At 58.1% G+C, this 18,248-nt stretch overlaps 3 protein-coding genes across 3 annotated transcripts; 2 read left to right on the top strand and 1 right to left on the bottom strand.

Moving 5' to 3' along the window:
- Positions 1 to 5,250: 5,250 nt before the first annotated feature.
- Positions 5,251 to 10,222, top strand: CAV3 (caveolin 3). Its single transcript, XM_048316178.1, has 2 exons — positions 5,251 to 5,412; positions 8,221 to 10,222. Exons 1-2 carry the CDS (start codon positions 5,299 to 5,301, stop codon positions 8,560 to 8,562), a joined length of 456 nt encoding a protein of 151 aa, XP_048172135.1. The 5' UTR covers positions 5,251 to 5,298; the 3' UTR covers positions 8,563 to 10,222.
- Positions 10,223 to 10,908: 686 nt separating this feature from the next.
- Positions 10,909 to 17,503, bottom strand: OXTR (oxytocin receptor). The gene is made up of 2 exons (XM_048316177.1): positions 16,295 to 17,503; positions 10,909 to 12,468 (listed from the first exon to the last, which is right to left on the bottom strand). Exons 1-2 carry the CDS (start codon positions 17,223 to 17,225, stop codon positions 12,227 to 12,229), a joined length of 1,173 nt encoding a protein of 390 aa, XP_048172134.1. The 5' UTR covers positions 17,226 to 17,503; the 3' UTR covers positions 10,909 to 12,226.
- On the top strand, positions 17,224 to 17,904 carry LOC125331685 (translation initiation factor IF-2-like). Its single transcript, XM_048315983.1, has 2 exons — positions 17,224 to 17,259; positions 17,311 to 17,904. Exons 1-2 carry the CDS (start codon positions 17,224 to 17,226, stop codon positions 17,902 to 17,904), a joined length of 630 nt encoding a protein of 209 aa, XP_048171940.1.
- Positions 17,905 to 18,248: the final 344 nt, after the last annotated feature.

The raw sequence follows: 18,248 nt of genomic DNA, 5'->3' as shown, positions 1-18,248 counted from the left end.
ACCCCTGCTCTAACCAGCAGCACAACTGGTTAACTCTGATTATCTCAGAATACCCCACTGGTTATGTCACAAGTGATAAATCAAGACAAGACTGTCTCTTGATAAGGAAAAGCCAAGTGAGGCTATTTTAAAATGAAAATCCGAAGGAATTCAGAGTGCTGGTGTGAGAGAGAAGAGCTGAGATTAGGAGGCGACATAAACACGAGCTGAAAGAGGCCACTCCAGAGCTGTCCTGTGCCTTCAGCAGGGGAGCAGCAACATCCCGTGAGTTACCCAGAGTAGTTTTCAATCACAGCAGCCTTGGCACTATCCACAGCAGCGCTCTGAAGCCCCTGGCTTGGCTGGGGCTGGTGAGACCCCACTGCTGGACACACCTCCAGCCCTGCTCAGCCTCAGCACCATCAGCCAGGGTGCTCCTCCAGCACCAACACTCCTCCATCCCCCATACCCAGCAGGGACAGTCTCTGGTTCAACGTCTGAAACCCAGCTTTGTCCACAGCTGTAAGGACCTGCTGGAGAGGGAATGGGCTCAACCAGTGCCTGATGGGCTGCATAACAGGAGAAGCAGTGGCAGATGGGGCCTGAGACACCCAGAGCACTGGTGTCATTAAACAGCACTTGGGTGTCTTAATGGGGTTTCATCTCCTCCCAGCTCACCCTGAGGGACCCACAGTCCAGACCCAAGGGTGCTGACAGCAGCTGATGCACCCCTGGCATCCCTATGACTCAGAAGAAAGATGTCCAGAGCAAAAAGAAGCTCATAGCTCAAATTAAGGAAAAGGAAGAACTGTTGATCACAGACCATGGGATGAAATGCAGCCTCACGTGGTGTCACAGCTGAGCTCTCCCAGCCTGATCTACACTGAGGGGCTCCATGGCAAATGAAGAACTCATTAAAAAGGAAAGAACTTACAAAGAACAAATAAAGAAGTATTTCCACAAGGACAGCCCAGACTGCTCCATGTGGCCCCACACTTGCCCCCCTTGGGCTCATGACTGCAGAGAGGCAGCACACACCAGCCCCCAGCAGAGCACCCACAGCATCCCCCAGCTCCTCTCCCAGCACTTACAGCAGAGACCAGGATGCAGAGGGATTGGTGGTTGTGTATCACAAGGACATGAATCTGATATTCATAGACTTTCTCTCTCTTTTAAAGGGCAAGACTCCTGGTATAGAAACAAACTAAGACAACAACTTGAATGATAAATTACTGTTCTTCTGTACTTCCTCTCTGAAATTTAATTTTAATTGATATTAAACATGACAGAGCTTCTGCTCAAACTTGTATTTGCCAGCCACAATTTCCGCTGCCTCTGCAGAGGTAACACCAGCACATCCCTGCCCTGAGCATCCTCTGTTGTTGGTCCTGGAGGACTGAGGGGTCACCGAAGCATAAGAGCCCCATGCAGGAGCCAGGACACCAATGCCCAAGGCAGGACTTTCACCGAAGGGCTCTGACACAAACAGCTCCAGTAAGACTGGAGTCCTCTGTGATGCTAACAGAGAGCAGAACCAGGCAGGAAAAGGGCAAAGTGCTGGCTAGGATTGAGGGGAGTCATGGCCTGAAATCCCTGTGAGAGAGGTGGGAGAACAGGAAAAGAGAGGGGGAATTTGAGGGAGATGAAGAAGATCCATCCCACTCACTTGGAAGCACACAATCCTCAGGTGTTCTCAAGTTCACCAGCAAAATTGCATTAAACACCCTCACCTGGGGCTTTTGCTCCTCCCCTGCATTTGATCCAACTTGTTTGCTGCAATAATAAATTATTTCTGAGCAAACCCCTCAGCAAAAGCCACAGAACTAGAGGTGCTGCCCAGCACAAACTTCCCATGACACGATGTCACCACCCACCTTCGTGCCAAGGCTCTCTAAAGCCAGCACAGGACACAGGCACTCGGTTGCAGATCCATTGGCCAGGTTGGCAGATTTGTACCCAAAACAACAGCAATTGCTCCCCAGCACCACCAAGGCCAGCCGTGGGTTCTCCTGGCACTGAGGGCAGGCTGCAGCCTCTGACTGCACAGGGAGATACCCAAGGAACCCCAGGCAGGACCACCCCACACCACTGCAGCGAGAGGTAACAGATCATTAAAACCAAGCTTTAGCCTATAGCAGGTTATCACAGGAGCTGAAAGATGCTCATGCAAAGAAGGCAGGGAGGCAGATTTGTGCTGTTTTAAAATAAAAGATGAAAGGAGAGCTCTGCTCCCAGCACTGCAGACAGAGCTGCTCCCTCACCCTCACTCCCATCCAGCAGCACATGGCACTCACCTGGAACACTCCCTCATTTGCTGCCCCTTCAGAAAAGCTGAACTGAGTGAAGGATTAAATCCCCCGAGGTCAGGATCTATGCACAGAGCCATTGCTCCTGCTTTGGCCTAATTCACCAGCATCGCTTCACCTGGCTGTCCTCTCTCCCCCACAGCACACCACATCCTCTCCCAGGACTCCATAGAAACACTCCCAATTTCTCCTTCTTTGCTATTCCTTCACTGCAATTCTGGTCTGTTCATTTTGACAGTAGCTTTGATCTATGTGAGCTTTATTTCTGCTTTATTCTTCTCTGCTCAAGAGAAATAAATACATTTTGCTGACTGGGTCCAAGCAGCAGGTTATTTATCTGACTTCTAGAAGGCTTCCAGGTCCACAGTCTGAGTCCTACAACCTGCTCAGGTCTTGACAGTCTGTTCCCAAAAGCAATGCTCCCGCTGAGAGCATGTACAAGGCTGGTCAGGGCAGGGGCAATGGTGACTGCTTGTTTCTGCAGAGGGAAATGTGTCACCCGGTGTCTTAACAAATGTTCTCACAATGAAAGGTTTGGATTTCAGTGAAAAAAACCTTCCATGGCATCCCTTTTGGGGCAGATCTGTCCAGCAGAGCACATGGGGGGACGGGAGCAGCACTGAGCAGGTGTCCCCTGCTCCTGCCTCCGTTGTGTATGTGACTCCACTTTTACACGGTGTCCCATTCACAGCCTGAAAGTACTCGGAAATACATTTATTTATAGCACCTACAGTGCAACAGAATATCCCCCTCCCTCTCCTTGCTGCTGGAGACATCGGCTACCTGCACGCTGCCCTGCGTGGGTGCGCATTCCCCTCCTCCCACTCCCGGCCCGCCGGAGCCGCCTGCCCGGTGGGGACAGCACGGAGCAGCCCGGCCCGGCCTAAAGACAGGGAGTGACTCATGCCCCCAGAAATGCCTCACGGAGGAGGGGCAGGGGTGAGTGCCCCGACACCCCTCCGCCGCCCTCTGCCCGGCCCGGGGCCGCCGGGGAGAGCCCCGGCCCTGGGGAGCGCAGGGCACCGGCACCCGCGGCCCCGGCGGAGCATCCAGGTGGGAGCGGCCCAGGAGAATCGGGGAGCAAATGCCCGAGGCCGCAGTCCCCAGCGGGCAGGGACAGCCCCGCAGAGCAGCTGCGCCTCCTAAATTGGGGGCTGGCTCCCGGCCAGGGCAGCCGCAGCTCTGAGCTCACACCAGAGCCGGCTCCTCGGCCCCGACGCCGGGAAACAGCTGATTTTGCTAAAACACCCTGCACAATTCGTGCTCAGCCACTGAGCAGCAGGGCTACAGAGCTCTGCTAGAGGATCCAGCTGTGACCAAGCAGGTCTGGCCTTGGAGCTGCTGCCCAAAATCTTGGGGTGTGGAAGGGTTTTACCTCCAACACCAGTCTGTGCTGTGTTAGGGACCTTCCAGCTTCTGTGGAGTAGCAGAGGGAGATGCAGGGATGTGGAATGGGTGCCATCAAAGAGTTTTCCAGTGTCCTTTTGCCCAGAAGAGGGACATTGATGGGCACTCCTCTCCAGAACAACCTGCCAGATTTACACTCACAGCCCCACGCTCATGACCCTTTCCAGAGTTTGTCCCCTCTCCACAGGTGCCCCGCATGCCTTTGCAGGATCCTGCGGGTTCACAGACTTTCACACCCCAGCGCTGCCCTTTCTCTCCCTGTAGAGGGAGTCAAGGAGGTCTCTGACAAGCTGCATTCACTTCAGTTTCAGCCGTGGATGTGTCACACCCAGGGCATCACCACATCAGCTTCCACCGGAGCTGAAATCCCGAGGAAAAAACAAAAGTCTCCAGACTGAGGCACCAACCTGACTCCAGAAAAAATAGTGAAAAAAAGGAGTTGGAGGAGGCTGGCAGCCTTAGACCCACAGTCAGGCTCAGCCAGACCTTTGCCATCACAAGTTTTCAGGAAACGTGAACATGTCCAAGACCTGCAACACCTCAGCCCAATGAAGGAACTCAATCCCATTTCTGCTCTGTATTCTATCAGCCCCAGGGGCTGAAAGCTCCAGGCACGGAGCCACGAGGGTTTGATAAAAGCAGCACTGTCCAGGCACTGATGTTTTTGGAAGGCAGCAGAGCCTTTTGCCTTAAAATACCTCCCCTGCCATGCCAGCCGTGCTCATGGGCTCCACAGTGGCCCTTCCACGTTCAGCACTTGTGTGGGCACCTCCAGCCTGCTCAGGGAGCTGCCCATCCCTCCCTCTCCACCCATCCTGGGGGGGACACATAGCCTTCTCTCTCTACCCCTATTTTTTGAAGTGCTTTTTTCACAAAACCTTTACTTTTGAACAAATCTTCAGATCATGAAAGCCAAGAGCTCACAGGAGACATTGAGGAGGATTAGCAAAATACAGCCTAAGTTAAATAAATCTTCATTAATGTACTAAGTATCCCTGGAAGAGAAATTCCAGCCACTCTGGTTCTGTGGGTTGGTCTTGGATTTCCTCAAGTTTCTGTGGATGAAAAAGCTGGAACCTAAGGAATCCAGGCTGGCACCACAAGCCTTCTCCTGGGCTCTGAAGGGACCCTGAGGAGCACTGGCCATCCCAGGACAATATGGATTCTCTGGGTGATATTTATAGACATGGTTCCTGTCTCCCCAATCACTCAGATTCATAAACACCAATTTCTTTCAGGCTTTTGAGGAATTTTGCCCCAATTTGGGCATTGTTTCCCCCACACAAGGGTAAAATCCCCCCAGCACAACTGGGGTGGGGGGGCTGCACACCCACCCCACGCCACCCCTGCCCTGGCTCAAAGGCCACCAGCCACCCACACACATGCCATGCCCCTGAGGTGACAGCACAGGGGCTGGCCCCAGAAAAGCCCCTTTAAGGGACACTTCAGGGTGGCCTCGGCAGTCAGGACATTAATTTTAGCCTGGAGCAGTGCCAGGAGAGCAGGGCAGCTGCTGCAGGCGGGGCCAGTGCCTCCCCCTTGCCCTCCCCGGGTCCCCCCAGCACAGCCACAGTCCCCGCTCCACTCCGGGGCCGGCAGAGCAGCCATGGCAGAGGAGCACAGCGAGCTGGAGGAGAGGATCATCATCAAGGACCAGCACACCAAGGAGATCGACCTGGTCAACAGAGACCCCAAGCACATCAACGAGGACGTCGTGAAGGTAGGGCTGTCCCACACTGCGCTGTAGAAGTGCCACTGGAACCAGGATTTGGTGTCAGACCTTGGTCTGTGTTTGGCTCGACTCAGCCGGTGCTGTTGATCTTTGTCCATGTGCCCCAAGAGGTGCCATCTCCAGGGCTGTGGGGAGGTGACAGCCCTGCTGGCTGGGCACCCAGACACTGGTGGGGTGGCATGCCTGGCTCCAGTTAATGCCATATTTCCCATTCCTTGAATGGGCTCTCCAGTTTCATAACGGCTTGAAAATTTATGGAGATGCCTTCCTTTGTACCAGCAAGTGGGCAGCCAAAAATAACACAGAGATTAAATATCACTGATTTAAAGGGATATTGGGGAAAGGCTGCTGGCCTTCAAGACACAACAGCCTCCGTACCGGATTGTTTGATGTACATTGTCATATTTGTGGAAGACTGTTCCCCCAGGGCAGCCCAGAGGTGCAGCAGCTCCCAGCTCCCTCCCTGTTTCTGACCAAGAGGAATTCCCATTCTAACTCCGGGGCTTCCTCTAGACTCCCTTAGAATTGCAAACAAAATTTGTCTCTGTTAGCCAGAGGTAATTCCAGCCCAAAGGGGAACCACAGGAGGTGGAAGGGTTTTGCTAAAACTGTGTTTGTCACACCAGAAGGGACAGCGTGCACAGCACTGCTCACACAGGCTCTGCAAAGGGCCGTGACCTTGGCAGCACTTGGATTTGGGCATTAAAACATCATTACAGCTACAACCAAATGGCCAAATTAAACTCCCTTGGCTGAGCTGTGACAGTATCGCTGGGCTCCTTTCTGGCATGGTGAGACCTGTCTGCCCAACACCTCGGCATCCCAAGCACATTCCCAGCACCATGTCCAGCATCTGTGCCACTCCCTGCCAGTGCATCCCACAGCCTTGGCCTGAGGCTTGGACAGGTGCCAGGCCAGGGGAGCAGCCCTCTGCCATGGCAGCAGGGACCAGGAGAGCCCTCAGCCCACTCACCCCAGGGCCAGGCAGCGCTTTGGGGCACACACCTGCTCCCCAGCTTGGGAATGCCACCAGCTACTCCTGGAGGACAATGCCAGTGCTGTCCTAGCCACCCACAGGCCTCTCACCAGCCCCTTTTCCCCAGCACACCCCTGCCTTTTCCCACTCCAGAGTCGCCAAAGCCTGAAGAGACCTTCCAAGCTCCCCACTCCCACGGCCACGCTGCTGCTCCACCAGCACTGGAAGGCTTCAGAGCTCGGGCTCCTCAGCATTCCTCCACCTTAAAATAGCCCAGCCGATCGAGCTGGGGCCGGAGGGCAGAGCCAGCCCCGGGACAGAGCACAGCTCCCCCTCCTCCTCCCAGGGACAGCCAGAGGCACGCTCCAAAGCCCCGGGGCATCCAGGAGTGCTCTGGAACACGGGGAGCAGAGAGCCAGCCAGCAGGGGAGCAGGGAACGACAGTGCTGTATTTGATGAAGGGCTCACCTGGCCACGGATAAACATCCTGAGCATCACAAAGCAACAGCCAGAACTCGGGATCACGTTGCAGGGGTGGCACTGGCCACAGAGGCTTTGCAGAGCTTCACAAACCTCCTCCAAACACAGCAACAGAGCAGTGCACGGCTGCACTGGGTGACCTTAAGAGAGCTTTTCCAACCTAAATGGTCCCACGATTCTATAAAGGAGCAGTACCTGCACATGCTGGTCCCTGAGCCTCTCCAGGCATTGCCCAGGAGCCAGAATCAGTCTGAGTCTAAAGCTCCACTGCTCCTCCAGATCCACTCCCACTGTGATGGCAGCAAAACAAGCAAAGAGGCAGAGCCTCTGCTTTTATATCCTGCTGCTCCCTGCATTAATTGATCCCTGATGAGCTCATCAGGCAGTTGGGCAGTAAGCTGGGCTAGTCCCCAGCACACCTGGACTTTCCAGGGGCTGCTGATGGAACCTCAGGACCAGCTCTCAGGGCTGCTGGCTCCTCACTCATGTCAATGCTTCTCCCAGCACCTCCTGCTCACTCCAGGAAATTAAAGATGACGCAGGGTGATTTTGTGAGCCAAGTGCTTCCAAAAGCAGAATGGATATTGTAATTTAACATGAATGTACAGACATGTCAGCTGCCCAAGGGGAGGCCAGGCTGGATTTTAAGGCAAATAGCTCAGCTTATCTATTCTCTAGAAGTGAGTTACACCCAAGGGGATCTCTGCATGGAGTTTTGGGGAGTGTGTGCCACTCAGAGACACCCCCTGTGCCTGCACAAACAGCATAGGCAGGGCTGAGCCCCAGCTCCCTTTCCCAGGAGGAACATGGACAGACAGCACTGAGCACCTCATTCTACGGGTATAAATAAATAATCCATAAATCCAGAGGGCTGCTGGATCTTTATTAGCACAAACACCTTCCCACTGAGTGGGCAGCCACGTCCCTGAATGCTAAAAAAAGAGCAGGAATGGGCTCTGGCCGCCTCTGCAGCCAACACTCCCACGCACAGCTCCTGTTCCAAGGGCTCCCGCCTGGCCCTCACACCTCACCCCAGATCAGGGGATGGGGTGGGCACTGTGATCCCCCGGTGCTGGAGTCTCAGCTGTGGGTTGAGCCCACCACTGTGCTGCCCACAGGCTGTGGCCAGGCAGTGCTGGGAGCCCTGAGGATCTCCCATCTCCGCAGGGGCTTGTCCCTGCTGGGGGTGCAAGGATCCATGGATCCACCCCCAGCACAGTCCCCACTCTCCCCAGCCCCGTCCGTTTGGCATCTGCTCCCACCTTGTGCAGCCCCTCCTCCTTGCATTGGGGCCTTTGCTGACCCCCAACCTCCCCTATGTCCATCTGCTCTCCTCCCAGGTGGATTTTGAGGATGTGATAGCTGAGCCTGTGGGAACATACAGCTTCGACGGCGTCTGGAAAACCAGCTACACCACCTTCACCGTCAGCAAGTACTGGTGCTACCGGCTGCTCTCTGCCGTCCTGGGCATCCCCCTGGCCGTCGTCTGGGGCTTCCTCTTTGCCCTCATCTCCTTCTGCCACATCTGGGCAGTGGTGCCCTGCATCAAGAGCTACCTGATAGAGATCCAGTGTGTCAGCCGGATCTACTCCCTCTGCATCCACACCTTCTGTGACCCCCTCTTTGAGGCACTCTCCAAGATCTGCAGCAACATCCGAGTTGCTCTCCGGAAGGAGATTTAGGTCCTGACAGCTGCCCCAGCAGCCCTTGCACAACCCCCTCTATGCAGGCTCCCTGCCCTCGGGCAGGTGGACACTGCACACACGGACACCCCTGCCTGGTGAGGGACCTGCACATGGACACCCCTGATAAGGGAACTGGGCATCACAGCAGGACCCCACAGCAGAGCTGGCTCTCAGGGATGCTCTCTGCAGATGGAGGCAGGCCCCGAGGCTGCTCCTTACTCCATCCCAAAGCCAGAAGCCCATCATGGCTCAGGGAGCAGCCCAGACAGACCCTCTGCCCTCCAGGACCCCTGGGAGTTCCTGTGGGAGAGACGGCAGCACCTCCTGGACCACAGCCCTGGGCCACAGCCTGCAGGTGCAGGGCAAGCAGTGAGGCTGCAGAGCTGCTGCTGGCCACCAACTAAACCCTGCCTGCTCCTCCATCCCTTCAGGCTGGGAAGGCACTGACAGAAATTCCCTCACAGGAGTTGCTATTTGTGGCAAACAACTGCTGTTGTGGGAGCTTCTGCATTAAACTGCTGCACAAAACTTTTAGGGATAGAATAGCTAAACCAAACTTTTTTCATGTGTACTTGCATTTCAGCCAAGCTGTGAGAGCCAGACCAGGCCATGCATGACGTGTTGTGTCTGCTCTGAGAGTGTGAGCTGATCCTGGGCCACCGCCAGCTGCAAACCCGCTCGTGGCACTTTGATGCTCAGTTATGCACTTAATTGTGGAGCATCGCTCAGTGCCATGGGCAGGACACAGGGCAGGACAGCGCGGGTGGGACCCAGCCCTGTGCATGGCCCTGAGCGCTGGGGCTGCAGGAGGGCAGGGGGGACACAGAGCCTGGGGAACCTCGCTTGAGCTGGGCTCTAAGCAAAGCTTGGGTTCGTTCTGCAGGGACAATCCTCACTACACAATTGCTCAGTCGCTGCCGAGTTTGCTCCAGCCACAGCAGCGTGTGCATCCCACACGGGCAGCGCTGTCCCTCCACTGCGTCCTGGGATGGAGCGAGGAGGCTGCGGGAGGGGCAGGACCGCACCGACCCTCGGGCTCTGCCCGGCAGGGGGGACTCACACCCAGCCAGGCCCTCCCTCAGCATCCCGGGGTCGCCCTGATGGGTGGGGAGAGCAGAGGAAGAAGCCTCTGCCGGGACCCTGCTGCTCTGGCTCCAGGGAAAGAGGAGTGAGGGGCGAGAGGGCCGATTCAGAGCTATTTCCTCCCCTGTATTGTCAATTAATTTGCCGGTCCCTCTTCCACGGAGCTGCACTTTCACTTTGAGGCCCTTGAATACTCTTTTGGCTCCAGCCTTAAGTGCTTTGCTGAACCAGGGTCCAGGAGGTCTCGTTGTTCAGAGGCTGTTCTCAATTGTGTCCATGTGCGCCTTTCCCTTGGCTTCCAGCAAAGACTTGGAGCCAAAGGTTCCTCTAGTGCCATGCCAAGGACGAGAGGGAGCCAGGTTTTCTACTGGAGCTCTTCCAAGGGCTTGGGATTGCATACTGCTGTTACTCCATAGCAATGTGGTACCCAAGCTCCTGCAACATCAGGGCCCAAGAAGGATGGAGTGATTAAAAAGAAAAATATATTTAGGTATTTATAGGGGGAAAAAAGTCTCAAAAAACACTTCACCATGAGCATTTTTTGTGGGAATAAAAATAATTAAAATCAATTGTATAATGGGCTTATTACTACTTCTAAATTTTTTGTTGTTGTTGTTCTAGTAGTTCACTGCCTGAACCCAAAAAACCCTGAAATGCTGATGTCCCCACCACATTGCTCTCTGGGCTCCCAATACTTGGGGCACACCTGTCAGCACCTCTGTTTCACTTTTGACCCTCCTGAAAAGCCTTTTGGCAATGCATTCCCCTGGGACACTCCTGCTCTCCCTGTCCCTGCTCTGCCGCAGCCGGGAACAGTGCAGGAGCTCAGCCGTGGCACCACTTGGCTGCAGCACCTCCAGGCATGGGGCATGGCCCTGCCTGAGCCCCAGACCACCACCAGAAACTGCAGCCAGGGCTGGAGGGCAATTCCCCGTGTCTCCCAAAGCTCCCTCTCTTCTCCAGGCATCCGTCCCAGTAACATCTATTGCCATGTTCTCTCCTCCCCGGCAGGTGGAGGATGCACCAGGCCCTCAGACTCTCGAGAAAAGGAGACCCCTCCTTCCTCGTTTTGTGCGGGAGTGAGTGACCCTCAAGGAGAAGGAGGTGAACGTGGGAGGAAGATGCTCTATAGTGTCCTGAGGATTTCAACCAGTCAGCAAATGTGCTGAGAGCTCACTTGGAGCTCCCACAAAAAAAAAAAATCAAAGGAATGTCAGGGTAGGAAAGGTGCAAATAGACCTGCTGGTGACAGTGAAAAAATAAAGGACACATTTAAATGTATTTTTCATGTTCATTCCCAACACGAAAGGCCAAATTACATCACCGTATGAGAGCCCCAGCTGTGCCCCCTCCAGTGCCCATGTCACAGGCAGCTCTGTGCCGCCGGGTGCGGATCCCAGCGCTGGGCAGCGCTACACCGGCAGCGGCACCGCGGTGAGCGCAGCTGGGTGTGTGCGGTGCTCCAGCCCTGCTGCCCACCGGCCCCCTTCGTTCGCTCAGCCCAGCGCTCCACCCACGCCTCCCTCCCACCTTCCACCAGACACAGTCAGAAAACTTTATTTACAGGTTTTGTCAGCAATTAAAATCCATGCCGTGAGCATGCCCTGTGCGCTAGAGAGCAAGCGAAAGGCACTGGAACCTTCACGGGAGCCTTCACGGGATCTGCGCTGACCCCAGAGCCAGGCCTGGTGTCGGGGATGTGACGGGACTGTCCCTGTCAGAGCCCACGGAGCCCAGCCCGGATCCCGCACACCCGCCCGTGTGGAAGCTGCTGAGCACGCTCGGCCAGGGCGTTCCTGCCCGGATCCCGGCCCCAGCCGTGCCCGCTCCAGGCTCCTGCCGACCGTCTGCACGGCCTCGCTGGGGATGAGGTCCAGAGCTGGGGTGGGGACACTGGGGCGACAGCGCTGTGCCCTGCAAGGCTGGTCCCTGTTGCCCGCCAGGATGCCCTTCTCTGAGCCTAGGCAGGGGGAACAGGGCTGGCACGGTGCAGGGCTGGCACGGTGCAGGGCTGCGGGGCTGCGGGGATGCGGGGCTGCGGGGCTGCGGGGCTGCGGGGATGCGGGGATGCGGGGATGCGGGGATGCGGGGATGGGGCTGCCTCTGCTCCAATGGCTGCAAGTGAAGCGAGAGCGCCTGTGCTGAGAGCGCGGTGCCAGGAGCCGGCATCCTGCAGGACCGTGCTGCAGGTGCAGGTGGGACAGTGCCCAGCGCTGTGCCGGGGATGACACCCATCACCCTGTGCTGCAGCAGCCCCTTCCATCCCATATGGTGCGTCACACCTGCCCCAGCAGCACCCGGTCGCTCGGGACAAGACCTGTCCCTCCTGGTGGCATCCCTAAGCCACTGATGTTAGCGTTTGGGGCTCAGGAGCGAGTTCCTGGTGTCTAATCCCAGCCTGAAACTTGGACACAGAATTCCTGCCCCACTCCCGTCTCAGTTAAATAAGGCCCTCTGTACATGCTGACAGGCATATATACACCTATTTATAGACCCCCTCCTTGTCCGGGCACAGCTTGCCACAGGGAAGCACTGGAGGCAGCACAGCAGAGGCACAACGTCCTGGCTGGTGATGGCCTCACGTCGTGGACGGCTGCATGAAGCTCCTCTGGCTCGTGCTCCTGCAGCTGAGGACGAAGGAGGAGGAGTTGCTCTTCTTGCCCAGGTCACACGCTGGCCGCGACTTCAGGTAGCGCGTGGAGCAGCAGAGGAAGCGGCGCACGAGGTCGTGGAAGAGGTGCCCGGTGTAGAGCATGTAGATCCAGGGGTTGCAGCAGCTGTTGAGGCTGGCCAGGAGCATGGCAATGATGAACGGGGAGGCTGCGAGACAGAGGCACGGCAGTGTCAGGGCACGGCCACGCCGCGGTGGCCTCTGCCGAGAGCCCCAGCCCTGGCGGCACCGCGGCACCTCCTCCCCGCCAGGGATGTGCCCCCCGCCCGCAGGAACACCATGGGCAATGAGAGCTGCTGCGGGGCGGGGGGCGAGCCTCCGTTCCAGCACCTTAGGTTTAGGTTTTTTCCCCGCATGAGCTGCATTTCCCTGCTCCTGCTGCCTGCCCGGCGTTACCCTGGAGTGCCTGGCCAGGAGGCAGAGCTGCCCCCAGCAGCACCTGCACAGTCAGCCTAGTCTAAGGTGCCCAAACCCGGGAAAGGGACCGCGGCCCTTGGAGTTGCCGTGGCAAAGAGCAGGACTGGGAGCAAGCAGAGTCGGTGGTTGATTTGAGGCAGACTCTCAGCTTCCAGCTCCTCGGGCTGTGGGACAGCCATAGTCCCCAGGCCACGGGGCGTCCCCTGCTCCTGGGCTGTCCCCACTGCCAGCCCAGCAGCCCAATGCTCTCCCAGCACCTTTCTCCAGTCATTTTTCTTTCCCTCAAATTAATTTTTCCCACACAGCGCTCTGCCAGGAAAGACAACAGCCATTCCCACACCGTAAATGAAGTCCGGGAGCCTGGCATCCCCCGGTGTTGGGGGGGATGGTGGCAGTGCGGTGCCAAGACATCGAGTCTCTGGCTGCTGCTCTCTGTCCCCAGAGCAGAAAGTACCCACTGTCCCACCCGGGAGGTTGGATCAGCGCCTTCTGGTGACAACGGGATGGTGGGACGGGCATCTGCCATGGCACCGAGACAAGGGGGGACATCCCCTCCATGAAGTGGCTGCTGGTGGAGATGGAGCCTTTATCCTGCTCCCTGTGTTCCAGCTCATCTCCTCAGCCCCTCTGCTGCCCGAGGACGCGCCAGCAGCGAGGATGAACATGGCTGGTTTGGCTGTTCTGGTCCCTTCGTGCCTCTGCAAAAATCCACTGGCAGTTTTTAAACCAGTGAAGAAGTGTGACTATAAATGTTAGCTTCCAAATTCACCTTCAGCCAATGGATGCGTAATTCCTGCTCTTGTGATGTCTGCTCCAACTACTTTTAATTTCAAGCATATGCTAAAAAATTATTCCATGGGGAATGGTTACAAATCCCAGGCACAAGACCTGAAATACATCACAGCGTTTCTATCCACTTAAAAACATCCAGCCAGGGCTGACTCAGCTCTTCCCTCTCTGCGGGAGGCAAATTGAATTTCAGGGAGCTTACCGCAGGGCAGGTCCGGAGGGTGGGCTGCTCCCCTCCCTGGCTGGAGCACCAGAGACCCCCGAGGGGTGCTGCAACCAGCAAGCTCTGTCCCTCAAGGATGTCCCCTCCCCCCGGCACTCCCCGCTCCTGGGGATGTCCGGAGCGGTGGGCAGGGGTGGAGGCTGTGCCCCAGCAGGGCTGTGGGGGCTCTGCTGCAAACACCCAGTACAGGAGCGGGATGGGATGAGGGGCTCCCCCATTCTCACACACTGACTGGGGCCATCGCTCACAGCCCACGTGTCAGGGCTCCTGCCCCAAGGTGAAGGGACCGATATAACATCATGGTGCTTCGCAGCCCTGCTCGTGTCCTCACAGGCGCCTTGAGCCGACCGACTCCGAGCTCGGAACCCCGCATGTGCTCCCTGTGAAGTGCGGGCAGCAGGAGCCTCTTTCCAACCCGCGGGCAGTGCAGGGTCCCCGGTGCTCAAACCAGCACCTGGATCATAACCTGCAGCTCGGACCCACCTTACAGAGGCTTTGGGGTGTGTGGCCGCCTAGGGGGGGATGGATCTCTGCTGCCAGGCCGGGGAGGCAGCATCAGGCGGACAGCCCTGCCCTTCCGGGGCTGCCCCACGAGCCCGGCACTGCAGCTGGGCTGCGAGGAGCTCACATTTAGGCACCTTCATGTGCCCCATCAGCCACGGGGAAGGGACACGGAGGGGCTGCAGGGCAGGGGCTGGCGGGGCTGGGGGAGTGGGGCCGTGCAGCTGCCTGGGACCGGCCCCGTCCTGCTGCCCACCCCGCTCTGCTCAGGGCAGGGCTGCAGCCTCTGCGCCGCCCTGGCCTCGGCTTATGGGCCTTGTTCTATGGAAGCGAGGAGAGCAAATGAAGTGGATCAGTGGGAACAGGGCGAGCCCTCCCTGGTTCTCCCCTCGCTAGCGAGGGAAGGAGGGCGCTGCCTTGTTCTCTTTACAGCCTCATCTTTCACCCTGCACATGCCGAGCGCATCCTGCTGAGGTGGGAGCCCAGCTCCGAGCGGTGTCAGGGTTTCACCCAGCACAGACCAAGCTCTGTGCATCGCTCTGCTCATGCCCGAGTCCTGCGGCTCGCCATGCTCCGGGATGTGGCACACGGGATCAGGGGCAGGGCCCCTGTTCAGCCCCCTCAGACTTCACCAGGGCTCAGTCAGGTACCGAGAGACCTGCCCTCACCAGGGACACTCTGTAAGACATCCTATGTGGAGAAAGCAACACACTTTCTAAGGAGGTGACTGCTCCCTCACCTGCCTTTGGGATCTGCTGATCACCCCCAGTGCAGCTCATTGGGGTGCAGTCGTGCCCCCATTGCTGCTGGCACCCAGGGACCCCTGCCCTCCCTCTCCTCTGCCCTTTCCGTGGCTATGCCCACACAGCTGTGAGGTGAGGAACAGCCACAGTCCCTTCCCAACACGGGGTACACCTCTCCTGCACCCCACCACGCTGCCTGGCCACAGTGTCCAAGCCTCAGTAACGGGAAGGGGTCCGGGATCAGGGCAAGGCTGTGGGAACGCTGCAAGCAAAGCCTGTGTCCTCTGCAGAGAAGTCTGGCTGTGCTGCTCCCCCCTCGTGCCTCTGGGCAGCCAGCAAGGAGGAGGAGAGCCTGGGAAGAAGGGCTGGGGTCTCCCAACACTTGTACCCACCCCCTGGCTTTTCCTCCCCATGCCATGAAAGCCTCCAGCAAGTGCCCTGGCAGAGCTCCCACCCTGTGCCGCAGCTACGGGCTGCAAGGAGACAGGAACGTGGTGGGGACAGGAGTGAGGAGTGTGGAACGGCTCGGAGGGCTGGAGAGCCCCCTGATACCTTAAAGTGAAGAGGGGAGAAAAAAGAAAAAGGGAAAAGGAAAAAGGAAAAAGGGAAAAGTGCTGCAAGGCCGATGGCACCGTGTGAGAAAGAGAAAGGTTCCCCATGCAGCCAGAAGGATTGGGACAGACAAATCCTGTCTACCCCCGCTCCACCAAGGGTCAGCAAAGCAGCAGAGGTTTGGGTGCTGGGAAGGGAGGGGCAGCTCTCAAGACTGCAGGATTAAAACACAGCATGAGTGAGGGCTGCTGCTTCACCCCAGAGCCCATCTAGGAACTAGAAGTTTTGATCAGCCTAAATCAGGTGGAAAACCCCTGGAGCACAAGCCATATTCCACTTCTCCTGAAATAAATGGAGCAGAGAGAAGCAGGAGAGGCAAAGCACACCTGCCTGGCTCCAGCTCTGTCCAGCCCATGGGAACAGATGCATATGGGCTGCAGGACACGGGGTTTTCCACAGCTGTGTAGCTGGGATAGGGCTCGGGAAGGGCAGAGTGGCCAGGCTGAGCAGCCGTGCCCTGTGAGCTGCCCCTGAGCCACAGTGGCCCTGAATTTGCCAGGACTGTGGTAGCCGTTGACCTGGGAAAGCTGCGGCTCAGCTGCCTGTGGGGGGTTTATCCGTGTTCAGGACTTTCTCCCATCTCCCTCCCACCTGCCCAAAACCAGCTCGGAGCAGTTTCTGCCGTGGGTGTCCCCGGGGCACTGAGCAGAGCCGTCCAAGCACACCAGGGCGAGGGAGGGGAGGCTGTACCTTCCTGCGGCGCGTTGATGTCCCACACTGACCACATCTGCACGAAGAAGAAGGGAGTCCAGCACACTATGAACGCCAGCACGATGATAAAGGTCATTTTGACTGTCCGGATCTTGGCTTTAGAGATGAGCCTGGTGCTGCTGACCCTGGCAAACACCATCCCTCTGTGGGAGCCTGAGCCCAGACCCACGCTGGGCCCGTGAGCCGTCTTCAGCTTCACGTTCTGCCAGATTTTGAAGCTGATTAAGCCGTAGCAGATGCTCAGCATGAACACAGGGATGATATAGACCATGAGGGTGATCCAGGTAACATAGGCTTTCGGTCCCCAGGGCTGGATGAAATCTGCCCAACAGTCATAAACCCCGTTCCCCACATCCCTTAGAGAAAATATGTGGATCTGAGGGATGCTGACCAGCAGGCACAGCAGCCAGGTGAGGAGGACAGAGACCCGGTCAGCTCTCCTGTGCAGGGACCTCAGTGGCTGACAGATGGCCAAGCACCGGTCCAGGGACATCAGCAGGAGCATGTAGGTGGAAGCGAACATTCCCACTACCTGCAAGTACTTGATCAAGCGGCAGAGGAAATCTGGCCCATAGAACCTGAATGTGATGTCCCAAATGAGCTGGGGCAGCACCTGGAAGATGGCCACGACCAGGTCAGCGATGCTCAGGTGCTTCATGAAGAAGTACATGCGGGAGTGCTTGTGGCGGGTGGTGTGGATGGCCAGTAGCACGCACAGGTTGCCGGTCAGAGCGAGGAACAGGATGAGGCACAGGACTGTCACCTCCACCTTGGCCATGTCCTCGTTCCTCTTCAGGGGGTCGGCGGTACTGTTCCTGCCGGCGCTCAGGTTCCCCAGCCGGAGGCTGCCGTTCCCCAGGGAGCTGTTGATGGTCCAGGTGCTGCTCCCCGCCAGGTACAGCTTCTCCATGGCCAGCGCCGGCCCGCATCGAGCCTGGGGCAGGGTGAGGGCAGAGAGCGGGCAGAGCCTCTACCGATGCGTTCCTGTGCGGTAGCCGGGTGTCCCCGCCGCTCTCTCTCCGTGTCTCCTCGATTCTCAATATTCCACCGCTCTCCGTGTCCCCCCGTGCTGTGTCCCCCGCCGGTCCCCTCCCGGCGCTTCCGTCCCCGCCGTGCCGCCCTCTCTGCCCTCCGGTCCCTGTCCCCGTGCCCCGGGTGGCGGCTCCCCGCGGCTGCTCCCTGTCCCCTCGCCGGTCACTCGGCGTCTCCGCCGGCTGCTGCCCCGCGACGAGCCCCGGCGCAGGGGCCGGGCGAGCGGCGGGGGCGGCGGGCAGAGGCGGGTCCCGGACCGGCCCCTCGGGGCCCGCCCGCGGCCGCTGGCCCCGCACCCGGACCCGCCTCAGCATCTTCCCCTCGCCCTCCCCGGAGCGCGGCCGTTCCCGCACCCGACCAGCGGCACCGGCTCCCCCGCAGCCCCTCTCCTCTCGGGCAGCCCCGGCTCCCCCGCAGCCCCTCTCCTCTCGGGCAGCCCCGGCTCCCCCGCAGCCCCTCTCCTCTCGGGCAGCCCCGGCTCTCCGGAGCGGTGCCGCGAGGGGGAGCGGCGGAGCGAGGCCGCGGGGGTGGGCGGGGGCCGCCAGCGCACCCGATAGACCAAAGCCCCCCGGCATCGCGTCTCTGGGCAGACAACGGAGGGCGGGAGCACGCACCGGGCTCACCTCCCCAGCACAGCCCTGCCCTGCCGGAGCTGCCTTCGCAGGACGCCCAGGGAAGGGTCCCCCGTAGCTGTCAGCCCGGCCTCGTCCAAAGGAGCAGGCTCAGGCGTTGGGCACTTGGCAGCTAACACACACAACTAAGAGCTTCCCTTTTCCTTCAAGGGGAACATTTCAAAGTACTATTTCTATGAAATAAGGAGTGGTAGGAATGTGTGACACCATTTGTCACCAACTCATCAGCACAGCTCAAGGGTCCTCCCCATTTTCAGGCTCCCTACAGG

Source organism: Corvus hawaiiensis, chromosome 11 (assembly GCF_020740725.1).
Source record: "Corvus hawaiiensis isolate bCorHaw1 chromosome 11, bCorHaw1.pri.cur, whole genome shotgun sequence".
Classification (NCBI taxonomy): Eukaryota; Metazoa; Chordata; class Aves; order Passeriformes; family Corvidae; genus Corvus; species Corvus hawaiiensis.
The sequence above is the reverse complement of the archived record's forward strand: the minus strand, read 5'-3'. Positions and strand labels throughout refer to the sequence as shown.